Genomic DNA, 24526 nt, shown 5'->3' on the forward strand with positions numbered 1-24526 from the left:
TGCTGATGGGATGGAAAATATCGAGATATGGTGATGGAGAAATCTGGGATTTTAGCTATAGGTTATGATTTGCTGAGTGCGACTATATGAGGCTGTTGCTTGACTGGTCCTTGTAAAGATCTCCCAATTTTGGCTCAAATCTCCAGATGTTGTTGAGGAGGAATTTGCAGAGTCAACTGGGCAAGGTGTGCATTCATCATTTCTGGTGCCTAGGTCATCCATTCAATTTTATTCTTAATTGACATTTCTACAGCAGTTTCACACAACTGAATGGTTTGTGAGGTCATTTGAGAGGGCAGTTAAGAGTCAAATTGCACAGCTTGAGAATCATCTGGTCAGTTGGGAGGGAGAAACTTTTCTGGAGCAGATATTCAGGAGGGTGATCACACCATCACATTGCAATGATTAGAGTAGTGACCATTAGCAAACAGGGAAGAAAGAAATCTGTGGAGCCGATCTATCTCATACATATACCTGTTCAGGCACCAATGACATGGATAAATAGTGTAACATAGAAAGATACCCAAGTAGAATCCAGCACAAGTAAGAACGCACAAAAGTCTGGCCCAATGTTTGAGGTTGGTGGCCTTGCATTAGAACTGGGAAAAGTTAAGAGATGTAATAGGTTTTAAGCAAGTGAAATAGCGGGTGGGTGGGAAAAAGAACAAAGAGTCTATAGGGTGGAAGACAGGAGGGATTAAATGACAAGAGGTTAGTGGTGCAAGACCAAAGGAAGTGGTAATGGGACAAGTAAAGAACAAAAGATATGGTTAGAGGAGGTGTGAATGGCAGAATGATGAACAGCTTCATCTGAAAGCAAATAAAGAGAACCAGACAGTAAATCTAAAACCAGCAATGCAAAAGCTAACAAAATAGGGGCAGAGCTTACAGTCTGAAATTGTTGAACTCACTGCTGAGTCCAAAAGGCTGTAAATTAACTAATCAAAAAATCAAACTTGCATTGGAACACTGCAAGATGCAGAGGACAGAAAGGACAGATTGGGGGCAAGATGGAGAATTAAAACTACAGGCTATCAGAAGCTCAGGGTCACACTAGCGGACTGAATGGAACTGTTCCAGAAAACCATCACCCAATCTCCCCAGTTTAGTGCAGACTGCATTGTGAGCAGTGAATATACAGTATAAAAAATAGAAAAAAGTACACATAAATTGCTGTTTCACTGTAAAGAGGAACTGGGCTTGGCCAATGACAAGGACCTTAATGTAAAAGCACAGGTGTTGTATCTCTTCTGCTTCCATGGAAAGTTGCCATGGGAAGGGGAGGAGTTGTTTGGGTGATTGAGGAGGGGACCAGGGAATTGTGGAGGGAATGGACCCTCCCTATTATTTTTGTCTCTCATTCGCTCACTCAGACATATACAAACAAACCAGAACATAGGTACAGGAGCAGGCCCCAAAAGTCTGTTCCATCAGTCAGTTAGAACATGGCTCAATAGCCAAATTCCTTTCTACCTTACCTAATAAAGATCTATTGTGCTCAGTTTTAAAAGCTTCATATGGGACAACGTCTACAGCGTTTTGGAGGGGATAGGGCTGGTGGAGGAGTTCCAGATTTCTATTACCTTTACATTAAACTCTGTCTTTCTCTCCACAGGTGCTGTTGGGCCTGCTAAGCTTTTCCAGCACTTTTTGTTTTTGTTTCAGATAGGGAATGGGTGACTGACAAACAGTCCAAGAGAAACGGGCAGGTAGCACAGGAGTCCCCAGAGGTCCTGCTCACTAACTGGTTTTCCATTCAGGATATCGGTGAGGGTAATGGATCCTTGGAGGAGTGCAGCGAGAGCCAAGCCCGTGGCACCACGGTGGCCCAGCTTGTACAGGAGAGCAGGAAGAAAAGCGGAAGGGCAGTACAAATAGTCAGTTAGAACATGGCTCAACAGCCAAATTCCTTTCTACCTTACCTAATAAAGGTCTATTGTGCTCAGTTTTAAAAGCTTCATATGGGACAAATTAGTTAGGGGAGCAAACAGGCGTTTCTGTGGCCGTTAACGTGACTCCAAGGTGGTTCGTTGCCTCCCTGATGCTAGGGTCAAGGATGTCACAGAACGGCTGCAGGAAATTCTTGTGGGGGAGGGCGAACAGCCAGAGGTTGTGGTGCACATTGGTACTAATGACATAGGGAGGAAGGGGGATGTGGTCCTGCAATCGGAATTTAGGGAGATGGTAGAAAATTAGCAAATGGGACCTCTAAAGTAGTAATCTCCGGATTACTCCCAGCGCCACATGCAAGTGAGTACAGAAATAGGAAAACATGACAGATGAATGCGTAGCTGGAAAAATGGTGCAGGAGGGAGGGCTTTAGATTCCTAGGACATTGGGACTGGCTCTGGCGGAGACGGAACCTGTACAAGCTGGATGGGTTGCATCTGAACGGAGCTGGGACTGAGTTACTTGCGGGTCGTTTTGTAAGTGCTGTTGGGCAGGGTTTAAGCTAACTCAGCAGGGATGTGGGAACCAGGTGAGAATATTAGAAAGTAATACCAGGCTGCACGGAATGCAAAAAAAAAAGGCTTTAAATATTTAAGATTAAAGGAGGAAATAGACTTTTTAAATAGTAATGGGTTGAAAGGTTATGGGGTGAGGGCGGGAAATTGGAGTTGAGGCCGAAATGAGATCAGCCATGATCGTAATGAATGGCAGGGCAGGCTCGAGGGGCTGAATTGCCTACTCCTGCTCCTAGTTCCTATGTTCTAAAACATATTCAGAAAGAATTCTGAAAGAAGAAAGAAAGCTATACAGTTGTACTAATTAGAGATAACATAAAGTCTATAGGAAATAAAAAGAGGCACTGATCACATTCACAGGGGTACAGAGCAGTAAAAGTGAAGTGGTGGAATAAATAAGTAGGCAAATCTATAAAATGAGTAAAAGACATAGAATAATAAACAGAGGCGACTTTGGCCACACCTCCACCCCACCCCTCAGGCAAACTGGCAAAAAGAGGCAGTGAGTGAGGAAAAGGAAATTCAGATTTTGTCATGTCTACTGGATTCCTTTCTTACCCAGTACCCAAGAAACCAAACCCTCTCTCTACAACTGTAATTGAGAATCAATTAATGCCCGCTTAAGGACCTCATCCCACCACCACCAGAATTTAACCAGCAATGGGGGGCCCACGCCAAGCAGCCAGCCCGGCAGAATAGCCTGTGCAGGCTGGTGGTGGACAAAGGGGGGTCCCTCCTTAAATGGCCCCAGGGAGGCCCCCTAGCTAAAGGTTTTTCTGGCCCTAGGTTGCCCTCACCCCATGACCTCCCAACCCCCAGTCCCCAACCCCAGCCTCTGGTCCAAAGATCTGGAGAGCTGCTGGCCTCTGATTGACTGGGGGTTAGGGTGGTCGGGAGTCAGGGTAGGGTGGTCATGGGGGGTAGATAGGTTGGTCATGGATGGGATGATTGGTGTTGGGGGGCTCAGTTGGTCATTGGAGGTTCGGGTGGTCAGGTTGGGGTTCGTGTATTCGGGTTGGTGGGGAGTAGTCGAGGGGTTTTGAGTTAGTTGGGTGGTGGGGGAGGTGTCGGAAGGATAGCCCTGGGGGGGTATAGTCAGGGTGTAGGAGTAGTCAGGGGTGAGGGGGTTCAGGAGGTAGCTGGGGGGGTTAGGGTCTCAGGAGTGTAGTCAGTGGACGGGAGGGTGATCGCAAGGCTCAGGGTAAGTCGGGGGTTTGGAGGGTGAGGTCTGTGGTCAGTGTGATAGTCAGGGGGTCCAGTGGGAGGTTGGTAGGTGTAAGGACCATAGCCACCCAGGAGTTAGACACGGTTTTAATCCTTCCAACAATCCAATAAGGATTTCAGGAGAAACGTCTCTACTCAGAAAGGGATGCAAATGTGGAACTTGCTACAACATGATGTAGCGGAGGTGAATAAATAGATGAATTGAAAGGAAAGTTGACAATTACGTAAGGGAGCAAGGAATAGAAAGATATGTTGATAAGAGATGAAGTTAGGAGGAGGCTCATGTAGACATGTTGCACCAAATGGTGTTTTTGTGCTGTAAAAACAATGCAATAAAGATCAACACTCCATGAGCCATTTTCTTATGTGCACACAGGCACTCAAATCTTCCGTACTCCACACTTTCTGGTTTCTCACCATTTAGTAAATAATCCAATTCTTCTTTCTTAAATCCAAACTGGATGAACTCACATTTTACCACATTGAACTCGATTTGCCAAGTTTGCCCACTCATTTAAAGTGCCTGTCCCTTTAAAACATTCTTTTGAAGAGGTCACTAATATGATGGATAGGGAGGCATCTATGGATGTTGACCTACATGAACTTCAAGAAAGCAATTGATAAGGTCTTGCATGACAAATTGATAGCAAAACTTAAAGTGCACGGTGTTGCAGTAAACCTTGGGATGTCAAAAGAAACTGAGAGTTAGGAAACAAAGAGCAGAGAGCTCAAAGGTGCACCGGATTAGCCAAACATGACTTGCTCTTTGCAAATCCATGAGGATCTTTTGATCAGCACAAATGTATCCAAGTGTTCAGCCATTCTGTCCCTGATGACAAAATATAATAACTTCCCCACTACTGATGCTAGACTGACAAGTCTGCAATTACTTGGGCTGGAATTTACTGCTCCCACAGCTGCGAGGCAGGGTGGCAGGGAGATACTATAATGGGGCTCGGGGTGGAAGGCCCGTTGCCTCTTGGAAATCCATTAATTAAGTGTGGGGTGGGAATATTAGAGAACAGCGTTACCAGAGCTAATTGAGGCCCTTAAGAGGCCACATAAAGACTACATCCCAGGTGGGGGCCACATTAAGTGGCCAAATAACCAGGTAAACACTAGCAGGCACACCTGAAGCCTATGTTGGGGTAGGGGCACCTCCTTCCTGGGCACCCTGTGTCCAACAAAGGGACCAGCTGGTGACAAAGCAGGACCCACGGGAAGATACCCTCACTGCCCTTAACATCAGCTCCTCTCTCCCAGCCTCACCAGGGCTTCCCTGGAATGGCCATGGTGATCACACCCACTTACCTGCATTCCAGGGCTCCAGCATAACGACCATCATCTTCCAGCCTACTGCAGTACCAGCAGTGGCTCCTGATTAGCCAGCAGCTCTCGGGGCAGAACATCCACCCTGCAGGAGTAACTCCTGCAGGAAATTTGCCCTGTAGGAGCCGAGAACTCCAACACCAGAAAACTGCCTGACTGGAATTTAATCCCAATGGGGTTTGCAGAAATGGCTGTGGTGGGGTTGCCATCGGCTCGCCAGCCAGTGAATAGACCCATCGCAGCAAACGTTAAATTCTGTCCCTGGCTTCACTTCCTCACTCTTCTTAGATAGTTTTGCAGTCACATTCCTGAATCTATACTGCTTTGGAAAAACTAATGCAACTCCAATTCCATAACCTACTTTATTTAATACACTAGTGTGGAAACTATCAGGTCTTGGAGGTATCTTAAGTCTTCTTATTTTCACCATTACAATGTTTTAAACAGATTAACTTCAATAAACTCCACCCCTTGATTTGTTTTTAGAGTACCTTGTACCAATGGTATTTTTCCTCATCCTCTACTGTGAAGGTAGATACAAAGTATTCATTTAACAAGTTATTGATTGCAGTGTAGTCTGTGTCTTTCTTTAATGGGACCACATTTCCCAAAATCACTCTCTTTCTCTTAAATATATTCACAAAAAGTATTACCGTTAGCCTTAATACACTCGCAAGTCTCTTTCTTGTGTTCATTTTTACAGCTCTTAATATTGTTTTTGTGCCGCTCCGTCACTTTTTACAGCTCTTCTGCTGTAAGCCTGCTGGATTTCCACTTTCCTTCCAATTTGTGCAAGTCTCTTCTTTTAGATCGACATTGTAGCTTAGCTCATCAGTTGCCCTTGTTGCCTAACCACACAGGTGAGGTATTTGCCTTTTAAGGGTAGGTTCTAGTCTTGTGTTGCACCAAATATTTCACTGAATGCATCCCACTGCTTGTCTAATTGTCATGGCGCTGGTTTTATAACCATAATATGAAGGGGTGGCCTGCAACCAGTTGTTTTGATGGTGTGAGACTACTTGGATATTGGAACTTTTTCTTTTGTGATATATATATATCAAATGGGATCATTGTTGAGGTTATTAGCCTGATGGCTATTGCGTACCATAAACGAGGTCCAGTAATTTGGGAGGCTAGCCACCTGGAAGAGGGCTGCTCCTGCTTGACTTATTCCTTCTTTCCCATGGGCAATTGACATACTGTTGCCCGAGCAGAAAGGCTTGTTAATGTATCAGTTCATACTTGCCCAAGCTGGTACGAGATCCAGATGATTTGAATTCCAAGACCTCATATAAATAAGTGCAAGTTCTTTTTTTCCTCTATTGCTATTACCAACAATGCAAAATAATGAAAATGAATCCTCAGGCAAGGGTAAATTGGATAGAATTTCACCTTCGCAACTAGGCTTTAGGCTGGACTAAAAGCCTGGCTGTAAAGATGGTGTTTTGTCCAATTTACACAGGGTTACATGAAATAGGTCCCTACTTAATTTTCTGACTCACATACACACTGTAGGGTCATTAAAGTTGTATAGTTTCATTAATTTGAATCACACTTGTCTAAGATTCAACATTCAAAATTCCTGTCTTTGTTGATTTTGCAAAAACATTGACATGAGTAAAAACTAATGTTCCACGTTTACTCAGTTCTACTTTCTGTCAGTTCTACTTTCTCAGTTCTACACCCTGGTCCACTCCTCCATCACCCCCTACATCTCAACCCCCTCCTACGGCACCTTCCCATGCAACCACAGAAGGTGCCCCTTTACTTCCCCTCTCCTCACCGTCCAAAGCCCCAAACACTCCTTTCAAGTGAAGCAGCATTTCACTTGCACTTCCCTCAATTTAGTCTACTGCATTCGTTGCACCCAATGCGGTTTCCTCTACATTGGAGAGACCAAACGCAGACTGGGTGACCGCTTTGCAGAACACCTTCGGTCTGTCCGCAAGCATGACCCAGACCTCCCTGTCGCTTGCCATTTCAACACTCCACCCTGCTTTCATGCCCACATGTCCGTCCTCGGCCTGCTGCATTGTTCCAGTGAAGCTCAACGCAAACTGGAGGAACAGCACCTCATCTTCCGACTAGGCACTTTACAGCCTTCCGGACTGAATATTGAGTTCAACAATTTTAGATCATGAATCTCTCCTCCATCCCCACCCCCTTTCCGATCCCTCCTTTTTTTTCCCAATAATTTATATAGATTTTTCTTTTCCCACCTATTTCCATTATTTTTAAATGTATTTCCATCCATTGTTTTATCTCTACCTTTTAGCCTATTTCGATCCCTTCCCTTCACCCCACCCCACCTCACCCGGGCTATCTGTACCTTGCTTGTCCTGCTTTCTACCCTTAATTAGCACATTCCTTAGATAATATCACCACCTTCAACACCTCTTTGTCCTTTTGTCCATGACATCTTTTGGCTATCTCTACCTATCACTGACCCTCTATCCAGCTCTAACCCCCCACCTTAAACCAGCTTATATTTCACTTCTTTTCTATTTTTACTTAGTTCTGTTGAAGAGTCATATGGACTCGAAACATTAACTGTGTTCCTCTCTGCAGATGCTGCCAGACCTGCTGAGTTTTTCCAGGTATTTTTATTTTTGAGTCTGGGTGCTTTGATGTATTAGTTTGAGATGTAAACAGAGATAGCGTGTATTTGCATTTTTTGAATACAGCTTTCAAGAAGTGGGGTGAAAATTGTCACCTTTCTAACAGCTACTAAGCAATATGTTTATATTACTAATAAAATTGGTATTATGAAAGGGTATTATGAATTGGTATTATGAAACCATTGTTAAAAGGTGAAGTTCAGAGAGGTTGTTGATACAATGAGAATTAACATTCAATGGGGCTGGTAGGTATAACTTCAGTAGTTTTTTGGGTGTGCAGGCAGAGGCAATGTAAGATCAAAAGGCAGCTGCAAGCCTCCAACTGGTCCAAACAGCTCCATAGTGAAAGGAACCTCATTTTGAATTCGTAAGATGAAAATGCTTTGCCTGGTGTTTTGGTTAAGTCTATGGGTTATTGTTGCCTTAATGGAGATTAGTTTGGGAAATTATTAAAAGTTATGATTGTAGTAATTTGTAGTCATGTGTACATATATTTTAACCTGTGTAAATTAATAAAATGTTTCACTTAGTTTAATGTAAAACCTTGAGAACTAGTGGTCTGATTCCTGAGTTTAGAGTTGGATCTCAAACATAACACTTAAAATTATTGATTATGACAGTTGTTTAAAGTTTCCCTCTGGGATTTTTAAATAACTCCGCTTTACCAACTGCATCGGTCATAACAATTCCTAGTTCAATAAATTAATGCACAATGTGTTTACCCAACCCCTTACACTATAACCACACGACACGATATTCAGCAGTGGTCAAACAGCATGGCAGCAAGATTTGAGTACAGGTATATCATAGTGAACTGTCTTATATCATGCTACATGGCATGAGAAGTCCTTCAACATTTTGGTCAGACCACAATAAGTTCGCAGTGTCCCAGAGTGTTGAAACTGCAACATTCTGACTGCACAGAAAAGCTTTGAAGGCACCATGCAGAGATAGTGTTCAAATAAAGAGCTGGTAAGCAGGCGGATCCCTTGTGGTGAGATTGTAGTGCATAGCCTGTCAGTTCAGTGAGTGGCACAGCACGGAGAGAGGAGCAGCAACAGGTTTGCCCAGTTGGGAGAGGCGAGTGACTGGGGTATGGGCCAGATTGATAGTAAGCACGTGAGAGTCAACCAAAAAAAACCAAATAAAACCATCATTAAATTGGGCTAGAGAAGATTACTATGATAATGGGCGGAGTTTCTGAAAAGCGACAGCAACATGCATCCCAGGTAATATAAGAGAAAGAAGGTCAAAGTGATATTGTCAGAATGTCCACAAAATGTCCCAGTTTGAATTGGGATGCAGCTGACCTAATATCTGAATTCAAAATGTTTGAACTGCGTACAGAGCTATGGTTTCTTGACTCAGATGTGTCTGAACCAGACAAGCAAGCCAAAAAAATTCACCTAACAATTGGCAATGAAAGTCTACACTGGCTGAATATGTTAGGATTAACAGCAGAAGAGCTAAAGCATCCACAAAAGGTATGGACTACACTGGAAGACCAGTTCAGAATCAAATTAAACTTCTGTATTGTTTGATTAGAGTTCATGTCGTTTTGACAATAGTCTACAGAATCCGTAGACCACTTCCTCATCAGATGCAGAGAAAAGGTACATTCTGTGTTTTTTTTTTAAACACAGAGCTAGCAGACAGAATTGTTGAGTTAAGTGATCACATCCACTCCCCTGGAAGAATTCCAGAAAGATCTGCCAGACAGACCCAAAACAAATAGCATCGAAGAGCTACTCAAGGATGGACATATGTACAAAGCGATCCTCGCAGGTCAACAAAGCTTATAGGTCCTAAGTATGACCCCAATTGTTGATGCACTCACTAGAACAACTGAACCTAGCAAGACATGTGGAAGGTGTGGCCTTTTGCATGAACCAAGGAAGTGCTCAGCTTTCCAGCAATTTTGCAAGGCATGCGGCAGAAAGGGATATTGGCAGCAGCAGTGCACTAGAGCAAAGAATGATGCAGATACAAAGAGCCATGCATCAGTACACAACAGGTACTTTCAAGCAGGAAGACTGACATTCCGGTATCCCGTCAGAAACATATACATGAGGTGGCTGATGAACCTGAAAATGACAATGTGCATGATGAGACGAGTGGCGGTCACTTGTTTCATACCATCAATCTCGTGGAAAACATACCATCCAAAGTGTTTGCCAAGATTTAAATTATCTGCCCTTAGAAAATTGGAAACTACTTGTTATTGGCCATGGGCAAGGGGCAAGTGCTAACATACCACCCTTGCAAATTCTAAAATCATGCATCCACAGACATGGAAGACCACGGTGAAGCCTACTGCTGTGATACTTCCGGCATACAACGGTTCACTGGCCTGAATTTTTCAGCCGGCGGGCGGGCTCGGTGGGAGCGAGCGGGCTTGGCGGGAGCGGGCGGGCTCGGCGGGAGCGGGCAGGGACAGTCGGGGAGCTGATCGTCACCCGCGCTCGGCTCCACACTGCCATTTTAAGCGGGCGGGCCAATTAAGACCTGCCAGCATAAGACGCGAACAGTAGCGCTCGCTACCTGTGTGGGCGGGGTGAGGAAGGAGAGTCGGGGCCAGCGTTCTTTTGCACATGCACGCGAAAAAGCGATTCAATCTCCTAAGGTACAGAGCTGCCTCAGGGAGATTGAAGGGCTTTTGAAATGACTGTGTCACATGAGATGGGACATGTTTTCATATTTATGAAAAATTTTTCATTTATTTAATAAAAGCTTAAGGAAACCTCATCCCGCTTGTGGATGAGGTTTCCTAAAAAAATACCAAGGCCTCTTGGCCTTTTCGCCAGCCCGCCAACCATAAGGTTGGCCAGACAGCATTTACAACTACCTTAATCAGTTCCTCAATGGCCTTAGAACCATAGAACCATAGAAAAGTTACAGCACAGAAGGAGGCCATTCGGCTCATCTTGTCCATGCCAGCCTGAGGACACCCAGGTGCCCTTTCTAATCCCACCTTCCTGCACCCGGCTCATAGCCTTGCAGCCTACAGCACTTTAGGTGCAGATCCAGGTACTTTTTAAAAGAGTTTAGAGATTCTGCCTCTACCACCAACTTGGGCAGCGAATTCCAGACACCCACTACCCTCTGCGTAAAAAATTTCTTCCTCTTGTCCCCCCTACACCTTCTGCCACTTATCTTGATTCTATGTCCCCTGGTTCTAGAATTCTCTATCAAGGGAAACAATTTTATCCTGTCCACTCTATCTATTCCCTTCATAATTTTGTACACCTCAATCAAGTCACCTCTCAGCCTTCTTTGTTCTAAGGAAAATAACCCCAACCTATCCAATCTCTCCTCATAGCTACGCTTTTCTAACCCTGGCAACATTCTTGTAAACCTCCTTTGCACTCTCTCCAGAGCTATTACGTCCTTCCTGTGATGTGGTGACCAGAAGTGCATACAATACTCCAGTTGTGGCCTCACCAGTGTTTTATATAATTCCAACATTATATCCTTACTTTTATATTCTATACCTCTGCCAATGAAGGAGAGCATTCCATATGCCTTCTTTACAACCTTGTCTACTTGAACTGCTGCCTTTAGGGACCTGTGTACTTGTACGCCAAGTTCTTACTTCATCTACCCCTCTTAGTATATTCCCATTTATTTTGTAATCCCTGTAACTGTTTGACCTCCCTAAATGTATGACCTCACACTTCTCTATGTTAAAATCCATCTGCCACTTTACCACCCACTCCACCAACCCATCTATATTATTGTGGAGATTATGGCTATCCTCTACACTATCCAATACTCGGCCAATCTTTGTGTCATCTGCAAATTTCCCAATCGTGCCCCCCACGTTCACGTCCAAATCGTTAATATATAACACAAACAGCAAGGGTCCCAACACCGAGCCCTGTGGAACACCACTTGAGACAACTTTCCATTCGCAAGGGCATCCATCGACCATTACCCTTTGTTTCCTGTTACAAAGCCAACCTTTTATCCAGTTTGCTACATTACCCGGAATCCCATGGGCTTTTACTTTCCTGACCAATCTGTCATGTGGGACCTTGTCAAATGCCTTGCTAAAATCCATGTACACAACATCCACTGCACTACCTTCATCAACCGTTGTTGTCTCTTCCTCAAAGAATTCAATCAAACTTGTGAGGCAAGACCTTCCTTTAACAAATCCATGCTGACCATCCCTGACTAGTTCATGCCTTTCCACATGACAGTTAATCCTATCTCTCAGGATTGATTCTACTAATTTGCTCACCGCCGATGTAAGACTAACTGGCCTATAATTATTTGGCATTTCCTTTGATCCCTTTTTAAACAATGGAATTACGTTTGCATTTCTCCAGTCCTCCGGTACCTCTCCTGTATCTAGTGAAGATTGGAAAATCATCCTCAGAGCATCTGCTATCTCCTCCCTGACTTCCTTCAGCAGCCTTGGAAACGATCCATCTGGCCATGGTGACTCATCAACTTTCAAGGATTTCAACCCTTCGAGTACTTCCTCTCTCTTTATGACTATCCCGTCCAATATCTCGTAGTGTTCCTCCTGGACTACTATATCTACATCCTCCCTTTCCTTTGTAAACACAGAGACAAAATATTCATTCAAAACCCTTCCCACAGCCTCTGCATCTACACACAAGTTTCCGTCTTCATCTCTGATAGGTCCCACTTTTTCCTTAACTAACCTTTTAGCATTAATGTATTGGTAAAACATCTTTGGGTTATCTTTAACTTTACTTGCTAATCTTTTTTCATGCCCTCTCTTTGATTTTCTTATTTCCTTTTTTACTTCGTCCCTGCACTTCCTATATTCGTCTAGGCTATCTGCAGTGCTTAGTTCTTTGTGCCTATCATACGCTTTCTTTTTCTGTTTGATCTTCCCCTGTAACCCTCTAGACAACAAGGGAGGTCTAGGTTTGGCAGTACCACTCTTATTTTTGTAGGGGACATGTCTACTTTGTACAATTAGGTTTTTAGTGCTTCCCACTGGTTTTCCACTGTTTTATCCTCCAGCAGTGCTGTCCAGTCCTCCTCAGCCAAGTCTCTTCTCATTTCTGCAAAATTTGCCTTCCCCCAGTTCAAGACTTTTACTCCTGCCTTATCTCTGTCCTTTTCCATGGTAATGCAAATCTAACTAAATTGTGATCACTGTCCCCGATATGGTCGCCAACTGTCACTTCACCCACTTGCCCTTCTTCGTTCCCCAAGACGAGGTCTAGAATTTCATCTCCTCTCATTGGGTTTGTCACTAATTGGTTGAAAAAATTTTCCTGGACACGCTGCATGAATTTTTCTCCCTCAGTGCCCCTTATATTGTTTGAATCCTAGTTGATATTAGGATAGTTGAAGTCTCCTACTATTATTGCCCTCTTGTTCTTACAAGCAGAAATTTGCCGACATATTTGTTCTTCTATCTCCCTTTCACTATTTGGGGGTCTGTAGTATACTCCCAGTAGTGTGACTGCCCATTTTTTATTTCTAAGCTCAATCCATAAAGCCTCGTTTGTTGACCCATTTAGTATATCATCCCTTCTCGCAACTGGAATTGATTCTTTAACCATTAGTGCTACCCACCCCCCCACCCTCCTTTTTTATCTCCTACTCTATCATGTCTGAAGACTCTGTAACCAGGGATATTAAGTTGCCAGTTTTGTCCCTCCTTTAGCCAGGTCTCTGTTATAGCAATGACATCCTGCTGTCATGTGTCTACCTGTGCCCTTAACTCATCTCCCTTGTTTGTAATACTCCTTGCATTGAAGTATGAACTGTTTAACCCCGTCAAATTCCCTTGCTGGATAATTTTTAAACTTTGCTTCTCCTGTAACTCCATGTCTATCACAACGTCCCTAGCTAATCTTATTTAAAAGTCCTTTTAAGTAAATTAGGAGTAGGTAATGGAGGCAGCAGTTGGGGCAGTCGAGTGCTCCGAATGCAGCATGTGGGAAGTCTGGGACAGCACAATGGTTCCTGATGACTACACCTGCAAAAGGTGCATCCAGCTGCAGCTCCTGAGAACCCGAGTTAGGGAACTGGAGCTGGAGCTGGATGAACTTCGGATCATACGGGAGGCAGAGGCAGTAATAGACAGGATTTTCAGGGGGACAGTCACCCCTAAAAGTCAGGAGGCAGGCAGCTGGGTGAACGTCAGGAGAGGTAAGGGGAATACACAGAAAGAGCAGAGCACCCCTGTGGCCGTTCCCATCAACAATAGGTATACCATTTTGGATACTGTTGGTGGGGACGACCTACCAGGGACAAGTTGTAGTGGTCGCGTCTCTGGCACCGAGGCTGGACCGTCAGCTCAGATAGGAGGGAGGGAAAAGAGGAGAGCAGTAGTGATAGGGGATTTGATAGTTAGGGGGACAGATAGGAGGTTCTGTGGGAGAGATCGAGAATCCTGGATGGTCTGTTGCCTCCCTGGTGCCAGGGTCCGCAATATCTCGGATCGAGTTCTCAGTATTCTCAGGAGGGAGGGTGAGCAGCCAGATGTCATGGTCCATGTAGGGACCAATGACGTGGATAGGAAGGAGGAGGAGGTCCTGCAAAGAGAGTTTAGGGAGTTAGGTGCAAAGTTGAAGGACAGGACCTCCAGGGTTATGATCTCAGGAGTGCTCCCCGTGCCACGTGCTTGTGAGGCTAGAAATAGGAGGATAATGCAGCTGAATACGTGGCTAAGGAGATGGTGCAGGAGGGAGGGCTTCATGTTTCTTGACAATTGGGCTCTGTTCCAGAGAAGGTGGGACCTGTTCCGACGGGATGGTTTGCACCTGAACTGGAGGGGGACTAACATCCTTGCGGGTAGGTTTGCTAGTGCTGCTCTGGGGCATTTAAATTAGATTTGCAGGGGGAGGGGAACCAGAGTGTTAGAGCAGATAGTGAGGTTGAGGAGGATAAAGGTCAAGCGAGGAATGCATGTATAGACAGAAATCATGGGTCCGCACGTGATAGAAATGTTCTCAGGTGCATCTATTTCAATGCAAGGAGTATTGTCGGAAAGGCAGATGAGTTTAGGGCATGGATTGGCACGTGGGATTACGACATTATTGCTATTAGTGAGACTTGGTTGCAGGTGGGGCAGGACCGGCAGCTCAATGTCCCGGGGTTCCGTTGTTTCAGACGTGATAGAGGGGGAGGGATGAAAGGGGGAGGAATGGCATCACTAGTCAGGGAAAATATCACAGCTGTGCATAAGCAGGACAGCCCGGAGGGCTCGTCTACAGAGGCCATATGGGTGGAGCTGAGGAATGGGAAAGGTGTGACCACACTAATAGGGTTGTATTATAGACCGCCCAATAGTCAAAGAGAATTGGAGGAGCAAATCTGTAGAGAGATAGCAGACCGATGTAAGAAACAGAAAGTTGTGATAGTAGGAGATTTTAACTTTCCACATATTGACTGGGACTCCCATACTGTAAAAGGGCTGGATGGCTTGGAGTTTGTCAAATGTGTTCAGGAAAGTTTTCTAAATCAATATATAGAGGTACCAACGAGAGAAGATGCAATACTTGATCTCCTATTAGGGAACCAGATAGGTCAGGTGACAGAAGTATGTGTAGGCGAGCATTTTGGTCCAGTGACCACAATGTCATTAGTTTTAAGCTAATTATGGATAAGGATAGGTCTGGTCCTCGAGTTGAGATTCTAAATTGGAGAAAGGCCAATTTTGTGGAAATGAGAAAGGATCTAGGAAGAGTGGATTGGGATAAGTTGTTTTCTGGCAAGGATGTGTTCGGTAAGTGGAAGGCATTCAAAGGCGAAATTTTGAGAGTGCAGAGTTTGCATGTTCCTGTCAGGATTAAAGACAAAGTTAACAGGCATAGGGAACCTTGGTTTTCAAGGGATATTGGCGATCTGGTTGAGAAGAAGAGAGAGGTGTATAGCAGGTATAGGCAACAAGAAGCAAATGAGGTACTTGTAGAGTATAGAAAATGTAAGAAAATACTAAAAAAGGAAATCAGGAAGGCAAAAAGAAGACATGAGGTTGCTTTGGCAGATAATGTGAAGGTAAACCCGAAGGGTTTCTACAAGTATATTAAGAGTAAAAGGATAGTAAGGGACACAATTGGTCCCCTTGAAGATCAGAGTGGTCGTCTATGTGTGGAGCCTCCCGAGATGGGGGAGATCTTAAACAGTTTTTTTGCATCAGTATTTACTCAGGAAACTGGCATAGTGTATATGGAAGGAAGGGAAACAAGCAGTAGTTTCATGGAACATATAGAGATTAAAGAGGAGGAGGTGCTTGCTGCCTTACAGCGAATAAAGGTAGATAAATCCCCCGGGCCTGACATGATATTCCCTCGGACCTTGAGGGAGACTAGTGTAGAAATAGCAGGGGCCCTGGCAGAAATATTTAAAATGTCCTTAACCACGGGTGAGGTGCCGGAGGATTGGAGCGTAACTCATGTTGTTCCGTTGTTTAAAAAAGGCTCCAAAAGTAAACCAGGTAATTACAGGCCAGTGAGCCTGACGTCAGTAGTAGGTAAACTATTGGAAGGTGTTCTGAGAGATCGGATATATAATTATTTGGACAGCCAAGGGCTGATTAAGGATAGTCAGCATGGCTTTGTGCGTGGTAGGTCGTGTTTAACGAACCTTGTAGAGTTTTTCGAGGAGGTTACCAAGAAAGTAGATGAAGGAAAGGCTGTGGATGTTGTCTACATGGACTTTAGTGAGGCCTTTGACAAGGTCCCACATGGGAGGTTAGTTCAGAAGGTTCAGACACTTGGTATCCATGGAGAGGTTGTAAACTGAATTCGAAATTGGCTGTGTGGGAGAAGACAGAGAGTGGTAGTGGATGATTGCTTCTCAGACTGGAGGTCTGTGACTAGTGGTGTGCCTCAGGGATCTGTACTGGGATCATTGTTGTTTGTTGTCTATATCAATGATTTGGATGATAATGTGGTGAATTGGATCAGCAAGTTTGCTGATGACACGAAGATTGGAGGCGTTGTGGACGGCGAGGAAGGCTTTTAAAGCTTGCAGAGAGATCTGGATCAACTGGAAAAATGGGCCAGAAAATGGCAGATGGAATTTAATGCGGAAAAGTGTGAGGTGTTACATTTTGGAAGGTCAAACCAAGGTAGGACATACACAGTAAATGGTAGGGCACTGAGGAGTGCGGAGGGACAAAGGGATCTGGGAGTTCAGATACATGAAAGTGGCGTCACAGGTAGACAAGGTTGTAAAGAAAGCTTTTGGCATACTGGCCTTCATAAATCAAAGTATTGAGTATAGGAGTTGGGATGTTATGGTGAGGTTGTATAAGACATTGGTGAGGCCAACTTTGGAGTATTGTGTGCAGTTCTGGTCGCCTAACTACAGGAAGGATATCAGTAAGATTGAGAGAGTGCAGAGAAGATTTATTAGGAGTTTGCCGGGTCGTAAGGAGTTGAGTTACAGGGAAAGATTAAACAGGTTAGGACTTCATTCCTTGGAGCGTAGAAGGATGAGGGGAGATTTGATAGAAGTTTACAAAATTGTGAGGGGTATAGACAGAGTAAATGCGAGTAGGCTCTTTCCACTTAGATTAGGAGAAATAAACATGAGAGAACATGGCTTTAGGGTGAAAGGGGAAAGGTTTAGGGGGAACATTAGGGGAACTTCTTCACTCAGAGAGCGGTGAGAGTGTGGAACGAGCTACCATCTGACGTGGTAAATGCGGGCTCACTCTTAAGTTTTAAGAATAAATTAGATAGATACATGGATGGGAGAGGTCTGGAGGGTTATGGACTAGGTGCAGGTCAATGGGACTAGCGGAATAATATTTCGGAACAGACTAGAAGGGCCGAATGGCCTGTTTTCTGTGCTGTAGTGTTCTATGGTTCTAATGTTCTATCTCCATTTTTCTGATCTGAATCTGACCTATCTGATCCTACTCCTGAGATCCCATCCCCCTGCCACTAGTTTAAATAATCCCCAACAGAACTAGCAAAAGTCCCCGCAAGGACACTGGTCCCAACTCTGCCTGGGTGCAGCCCGTCCAGTTTGTGCAGGTCCCACCTTCCCCAGAACCAGTCCCAGTGCCTCAAGAATCTGAATCCCTCCTGGCTACACCATCTCTCCAGTCACGTGTTCATTTGGTCTATCCTTTTATTCCTGCTCTCGCTAGCATGTGGAACTGGGAGTAATCCTGAGATTACTACATTTGAGGTTCTGCATTTTAATTTATCTCCTAACTTCCTGTACTGAGCTTGCAGGTCCTCATCCCTTAGTTTACCTATGTCGTTGGTACCAATGTGTACCACAACCACTGGCTGCTTACCTTCCCTCCCCAGAATGTCCTGCAGCTGCTCCATGACATCTCGGGCCCTGGCACCAGGGAGGCAACATACCATCCTTGATTCATGTTTGCGGCCACAGAAGCGTCTGTCTGTGCCCCTAACTATTGAATCCCCTATCACTATAGCCCTGCCACTTGTTTTCCTCCCGCCCCTCTGAGCAGCAGAGCCACCCATGGTGCCGTGAACTTGGCTGTTGCCACTTTCCCCTGAAAGGCCCCCAACAGTATCCAAAGTGGTATATCTGTTAGAGAGGGGGATGACCACAGGGGACTCCTGCACTACCTTCCTGAGTCTTTTACTGTTCCTGATGGTCACCCATTCCCTTTCTGCCTGTATAATCTTCACCTGCAGTGTGACCACCTCACTAAACGTGCTATCCATGACTTGCTCAGCATTGCGGATGCTCCACAATGAGTCCACCCGCAGCTCCAGCTCTGAAATCCGGTTAGCTAGAAGCTGCATTTGGACACACCTTCCGCACACATGATCAACAGGGACGCTGGAAGCGTCCCTCATTTCCCACATCCTGCAGGAGGAGCATATCACAGGTCTGAGTTCTCCTGCCATGACGACCCTCTCGATTAAGCTAGTTACTCCCTTAAAAAAATACGCTAGCTCAGGGCCTTATTTATGTTAGCTAGGAACCTTGTTTCTTGACTAATAATACTTGCACAGTACTACTCTACCTTAATAGGCCGTTTACATATCGGCGGGTGCGCAGCCGACTCCGGCGCACACCCGCCGAATGAAAATTCGTAACTCAGCCCGATGACATCAGGACTCAAGCCCGACGTCATCGTGCGTTATTTTACACAGCAGCGTGTCGGGCCCGCTCCCACACGCTGACTGAAAAATCCTGCCCACTAACTCCATGTGCAGGTTCCATATTCCTGGAGTGCAAATACAATCAATCCTTCTGGGTGTCACAGATGTTCCACATCATGGAGACTAAAGGCCCAGTGACCGCATGTCTACAAGCATGCCATGACCTCATACTAATGACAATCCATGGAGTCAGTGAGACCCTACATGGAAGATCAGCCTCGGAACTACTTCTATCACCTCAATTCACAACCTAACATCAAAATATACAGAAGGTTTTGACGAAGTTGGCAGTTTCAAGCGAGCTGCAACATTACACTTGCAGGAGGCAGGAGAATGCAAGTCCATCAATTCGTCTGGAACGTTTTGCACAAAGCAAATGCCAGCAGCTACAAGAAGAAACAGCAAAAGATTCTACATTATAGAAACTGTAGAAAACCATCATCACAGGATGGCCTAATTTAATTCAACATGACCACAAACACGTGAGACCATTATGGATGATGGTCTAGAATTTATTGCTAAACCATTTCAGGGTATCTATGAATAGTGGAATATTGATCACACTACTTCATCTCCTCATTACCCTAGATCTAACAGCCTAGCTAATGAATGATTCACATGGTGAAATCCCTAATTCTGAAATGCAGGCAGAACAAGCAAGATCAACACATTTGTTACATCTGAGAGCGACACCTCTAAGTGCAACTATTCCATCGGCAGCAGAGCACATGTTTAGCAGACCAGTGTATACCAATCTGCCTACTTTTCTCAGATCTACCCACTCAGAAACTAGAAAGCAACTTTTAAAACTGCAAGAGAAGATGACCAACATGCACAATATAAATGTGAGTACAGAACTGCCAAGTTTACAGGTGGGACAAAAAGTTTGCATCCAGGATCCCACATGGCAACAAGCTGAGGTGACAAGGATTTGTTCAGAAGCAAGGTCTTATGAAGTCATTACACACAAAAGCGCAACGGTGAGGCATAACTGAGGACAAATTAGATCCATTTCAGCTCTTCAACCACTGTACAATCCTATTGTATAAAGGACAAGGTCCCAAATGCAATAAGGAACAACATCCAGGAATGACAATCCCACAGATCACTGTGAGCAATTAAAGAAACTTCCAGACAAGGTTACCATTACAAAATCTGGGTGTACCAACAGATTACCTCGGCGCTTTAGATGCTCATAGATTCATCTGCTCTATACACTTTGTAATTGTAGCTAAACATGAACAAGTGTTGTAAATAATTATTCTTCTTTGGAAGGGGGGAAAATATCTTTAAAGAAAGGAGGATGTTGTAATATGCCTTTAAGGTGCAGCAGCATGACATCATTAGAAGTGTGTCAAGCAATCCAGTTTTAGTTTCACTTTTGCCTCAGAAGACATAGCACAGTTCTGATGTCTTCAAGCTTTCTATCCATGTATATCTGTTCTCATGTGCCTAGTATAAATAAATAAACCCACAACATCCTTACCAATCCCTTATTAGCGACTGGTGCCTTTATATCACTATAACAATACAACAGGAAAAAAATAAAAGAAACAATTCAAAGTATTTAACAAATATATTCCATTGAAAAGCAAAAACTCAGCAAGGAAAATCCATGTGTGGCTTACTAAGGACGTTAAGGATAGTTTAGATTAAAAGGGAATTTTACTGTGGTAAAGAACAGAACTGAGCCTAAGGATTGAGAATGATTTAGGAACCAGTGCAAACCACCAAAAAGTTGATAAAAAGGGAAAAGTAGGATATAAAAGTAAACCAACCAGGAATATAAAAACAGATTGTAAGAGCTCTTACAAGTATACAAAAAGAGTAGCTCCTCATAAAGTAAATATTGGTCCCTTAGAAGCAGAGATAGGGGAAATTATCGTGGGGCATGAAAAAATGGCAGGGACATTAAACAAATATTTTGCGTCAGTCTTCACAGAAGACATAAATTACATGCCAGAAATACAGGGTAACGTAGGAGCTAAAATGAGTGGGGAAATTAAGGTAATTATTGTCAGCAGAGAAAAAGTATTGGAGAAACATAAAGGACTAAAATCTGACAAATTCCCAAGACATGATGGACCGTATTCTTGGACTCTTAATAGAGGTAGATCCAGAGATAATGGATGCACCAGTTATGATTTTGCAAAATTTCCTAGATTCTAGATAGTCCCAACAGATTGCACGTTAGCAAATGTAACTCTGCTATTCAAGAAGGGAAGGAGAGAGAAAACAGGGAACTACAGACCAGTTAGACATTAGTTGTTGGGAAATGTTAGACTTTATTATGAAGGAAGTCTTAATAAAGCACTTATTGTTATGAAATAGAGACTGTTTAAGTTATATTTGTGTTTGTGGGTGTTAGAAATAAGTTTTAGCTTTAATGTTTCAGTTAGATTTGTATTTCTGTATCAGTGTGTTAAGAAAAGTTCAAGTTGAGTTTCAGTTTCACTTTAAAAGGTGCCTGCATTTCTAATGAGAGTTTCCAACTGTGAGAGAAGTTAATCAAACAAAAAAAGAGTAGAAAAACTGGGCTGTTGCAACAGAAATCCAGAGAGGCAGGCCCCTCCTACAGATACACGGAAGAAACTAGAAACAGCAGTTTTTGAGTTCAGTTTTGAAGACACCTGCCAGGCAGAAGCATCCTAGAAGGCTCAGATAGCTTGTTCCAAGCTAAATGTGGTTGAAAGTAGCTGCAAGGGAGAGACTGGAGCAAAGGGGACAAATAGCCAGTCCCAACCTAAAGAAGAAAGTCCCCAAGAATCCAGGTGAGTGGAACTGGAGAAAGTCCCAAGCAGACCTTCTAGTCAAAGGAAGGGCAGGAAGCTGGAAAAGGTCCTGTTAAGTGAAGTTAAGAGTGAGGGGCAGAAAAAGTCTCCAAGATTCAATCTTAAAGCTCCAAGCTGCAGGGAGCAGAGTCAAATTGATATAAGGCTTTAAGTTGGAAGGTCCAAATGCAATGGGTATGTGAAGCAGTGGTGTACTGTTGACAATCGAGCCCATGAAAGAGAATGCATGGAAGAAAGCTTGAACGCATGTGGTGACCCAGGGGAGAGGAACATCAGGAGAGTTCAAAATCCTGGAGGTGAACCCTTGCAGAAGGCGTCTGAGAGAAAGTGTCAGTTCAGGAGAAGATTCCAAGGCGAGTTCTTGGAAAGTGGATATTAGAAACCCTCATGTGGAAGTCAGTGAGACTGGTTGGCTCACGGTGTAACAAGTGTCTGTCGGGTGCGGGGGGTGTAGCAGAGGAGAGATCCATAGCATCTGTCTGGAGTGGCATCTGTCACTTGGTTTCAGAGTGTGGTGTGTCTGACCACAGGTTGCCAATTGGTTTATATGGACTGTACTTAATGTGAACATGAGTATAAGATAGTTTTTGTAAGTTGTGTTATCCTTACAAATGTGCATATATCTGTAAAGGTATAGGGTAAAGGAGTATTGTAATAGAGTTCATTCTTTCTTATTTAATAAATGTTTTATGTTTTTGTTAACAGTTCATTAGCTGACTCCAGTGATTCTGTTCAGTAGCCCCTCTCCACATATCTAAACAAGCAAACATAGAACTTATGATCTATCAAACTGGGCTCCACCCTGGGATCAGGCTTGTCCAGTGGTAACTTCAGCTGGAGATCATAACAGTGTAAAATCATAGCATAATCAGACAAAGTCAACATGGTATTGTGAAAGAAAAATCTTGTGTGACAAACTGATTGGAGTTTATCTTGAGGATTTAACTAGTGGTGTAGATAAAGGGGAACCAGTGCATGTAGATTTCCAAAAGGTTGTCGAAAAATGCCAAGCAAAAGGCTAATACACAAGATAACGGCTCATGAAGTTGGGGGAAACATATTAGCAAGGATAGAGGATTGCCGAACAGACAGGAAAAAGACTTAGAATCACTGGGGCATTTTCAAGTTGGCACTGGTTCATTAAGTGGAAATGTAAGCTGTGAGCAGGACACAAAAAGTCTGTAAAGAAATATAGATAGTTTAAGTGGGTGGGCAACAAGATGGAGTGTAATGGAGAGGTGTGAGGTTATTCAGCTTGGTAGTGAAAATAAAAAAGCAGAATACTTTTTAAAAAGCATGAAACTTCTAAATGTTAATGTTTAAAGTTCATACAAGGAACATAAAGTTAACATGCAGGTACAGTAGGCGATTAGGAAGGCAAATGGTATATTGGCTTTATTGCAAGGGGATTGGAGTACAAGAATAAGAAAGTCTTGCTACAATTGAACAGGGTTTTGATGGGACTACAACTGGAGTATTGTACACAGTTTTAGTCTCCATGTTTAAGGAAGGATATATTTGCATTGGAGGCGATGCATTGAAGGTTCACTACATTGGTTCATGGGATGAGAGGATTGTCCTATGACGTGAGGCTAAATAAATTGAGCCTATACTCTCCAGGGTTTAGAAAAATGAGAGGTAATCTTATTGAAACATACAAGATTCCGATAGGATATGAGATAGGATAGTCACTGAGAGGTTGATTTCCCTGACTGAAGAACCTAATTATGGGACATAGTCTCAGGATAAGGAGCAGATCGTTTTGGACTGAGATGAGAAGAAATTGGCTTGTGAGTCTTCAGAATTATCTACCCCATTGTTGGATATATTCAGGTCCAGGCAGATTTTTGGTCTCCCAGGGAATCAATGGATATGGAAAGTGGGCAGGAAAGTGACATTAAGGCCAATGATCAGCCATGATCGTATTGAATGGCGAAGCAGGCTCGAGGGGCCTTATGGTCTACTCCTGCACTTATTTCTTATGCTCTTATTCATTTTGCAAATTGTGTTGTACCACATTGCACAGGAGTAGTAATTGGAGAATGAAGTCAAGGTAGTCATAGGATTTGTTCTTAATTCCGCTTTCTACTTGATTTCAGTTCTGTCGATGCTTTTGGGCAGCAAGCAGACCAGGTACATGCGCACAAGTAGGGAGGTAGTGAGGAAAGGGAGCCCCTAACTGGGACCTTCATGAACGAGTACTAACAACCTCAACAAAAGGTAGGTTATGGGGACCAGTGATAAGTAAATTAAAAGGTTAAGTATTGTAAAGTAATTTTAAATTGTTTAGATGTAGAACTCACAATCACTAAGGCTGTGTCCCAGTTGGGTCTCGCTTGATGAGTCAAAGATTGTTCCTCTTTCTGGGGAGCTGATTTATTCATAGAAAATAGCTGATTAATTCCAGTTGAATTGGAGGACTGCAACAAATTACAGAAGGATGTTATTTTCTTGCAGAATGGGCAAACTATTAAGTTCAACACAGATAAATGTAAGGGAGTATATTTTGGTATTCCAATAGCGCTATCTTTGTTATTCAGAAGCTGCAAGTCTAGGCAGGTAGAGGAACAAGGGGATTTCAGAGATTTCATTAAAAGTTGTGTCGCAGGTTAACCACATAAAAAAAACAAACCAAGCACTAGGTTTTACTTCTAGAGGGTTAGAATTGAAAAGAAGGAAGTTATGTTAAATCTGTATTGAACTTTGGTTAGACCAGAGCTAAGAGTACTGCATGCTGTTCTAGTCAGCACATTATAAAAAGGATAAAGTGGCACTGGAGAAGGTGCGCAGAAGATTTACCAGGATGATATTAGAAATACGTGGGTATACATATCAGGAAAGGTTGACAGGCAAGGTCACTTTTCTCGATTGAAGGCAGCTTTTAAAATTATGAAAGGTTTTGACAGAGTGGACAGAGAGAATGTTTCCACTGTGGGGAAGAGCATAGCTAGAGGCCAGCAATATATGATAGTCACCAATAAATCAAATCAGGAATTCAGAAGAAA

At 43.6% G+C, this 24526-nt stretch overlaps 1 protein-coding gene across 2 annotated transcripts in view; it reads right to left on the reverse strand.

Annotated features, from left to right (window-relative positions):
• Positions 1-24119, reverse strand: part of LOC144682830 (transmembrane protein 182-like) — a 71029-nt gene extending 46910 nt beyond the window's left edge. Inside the window, exon 1 of one of the 2 annotated variants that reach the window (XM_078545599.1) lies at positions 23825-24119. In XM_078545599.1, the coding sequence (XP_078401725.1) occupies positions 23825-24112 (288 nt within the window). In that variant the 5' untranslated portion in view covers positions 24113-24119. The remainder of the gene's footprint in view (positions 1-23824) is intronic. The other variant, XM_078545600.1, reaches the window with a different exon arrangement.
• Between the last annotated feature and the right edge of the window lie 407 nt (positions 24120-24526).

This window comes from Cetorhinus maximus, chromosome 7, assembly GCF_964194155.1.
Source record: "Cetorhinus maximus chromosome 7, sCetMax3.hap1.1, whole genome shotgun sequence".
Lineage (NCBI taxonomy): Eukaryota > Metazoa > Chordata > Chondrichthyes > Lamniformes > Cetorhinidae > Cetorhinus > Cetorhinus maximus.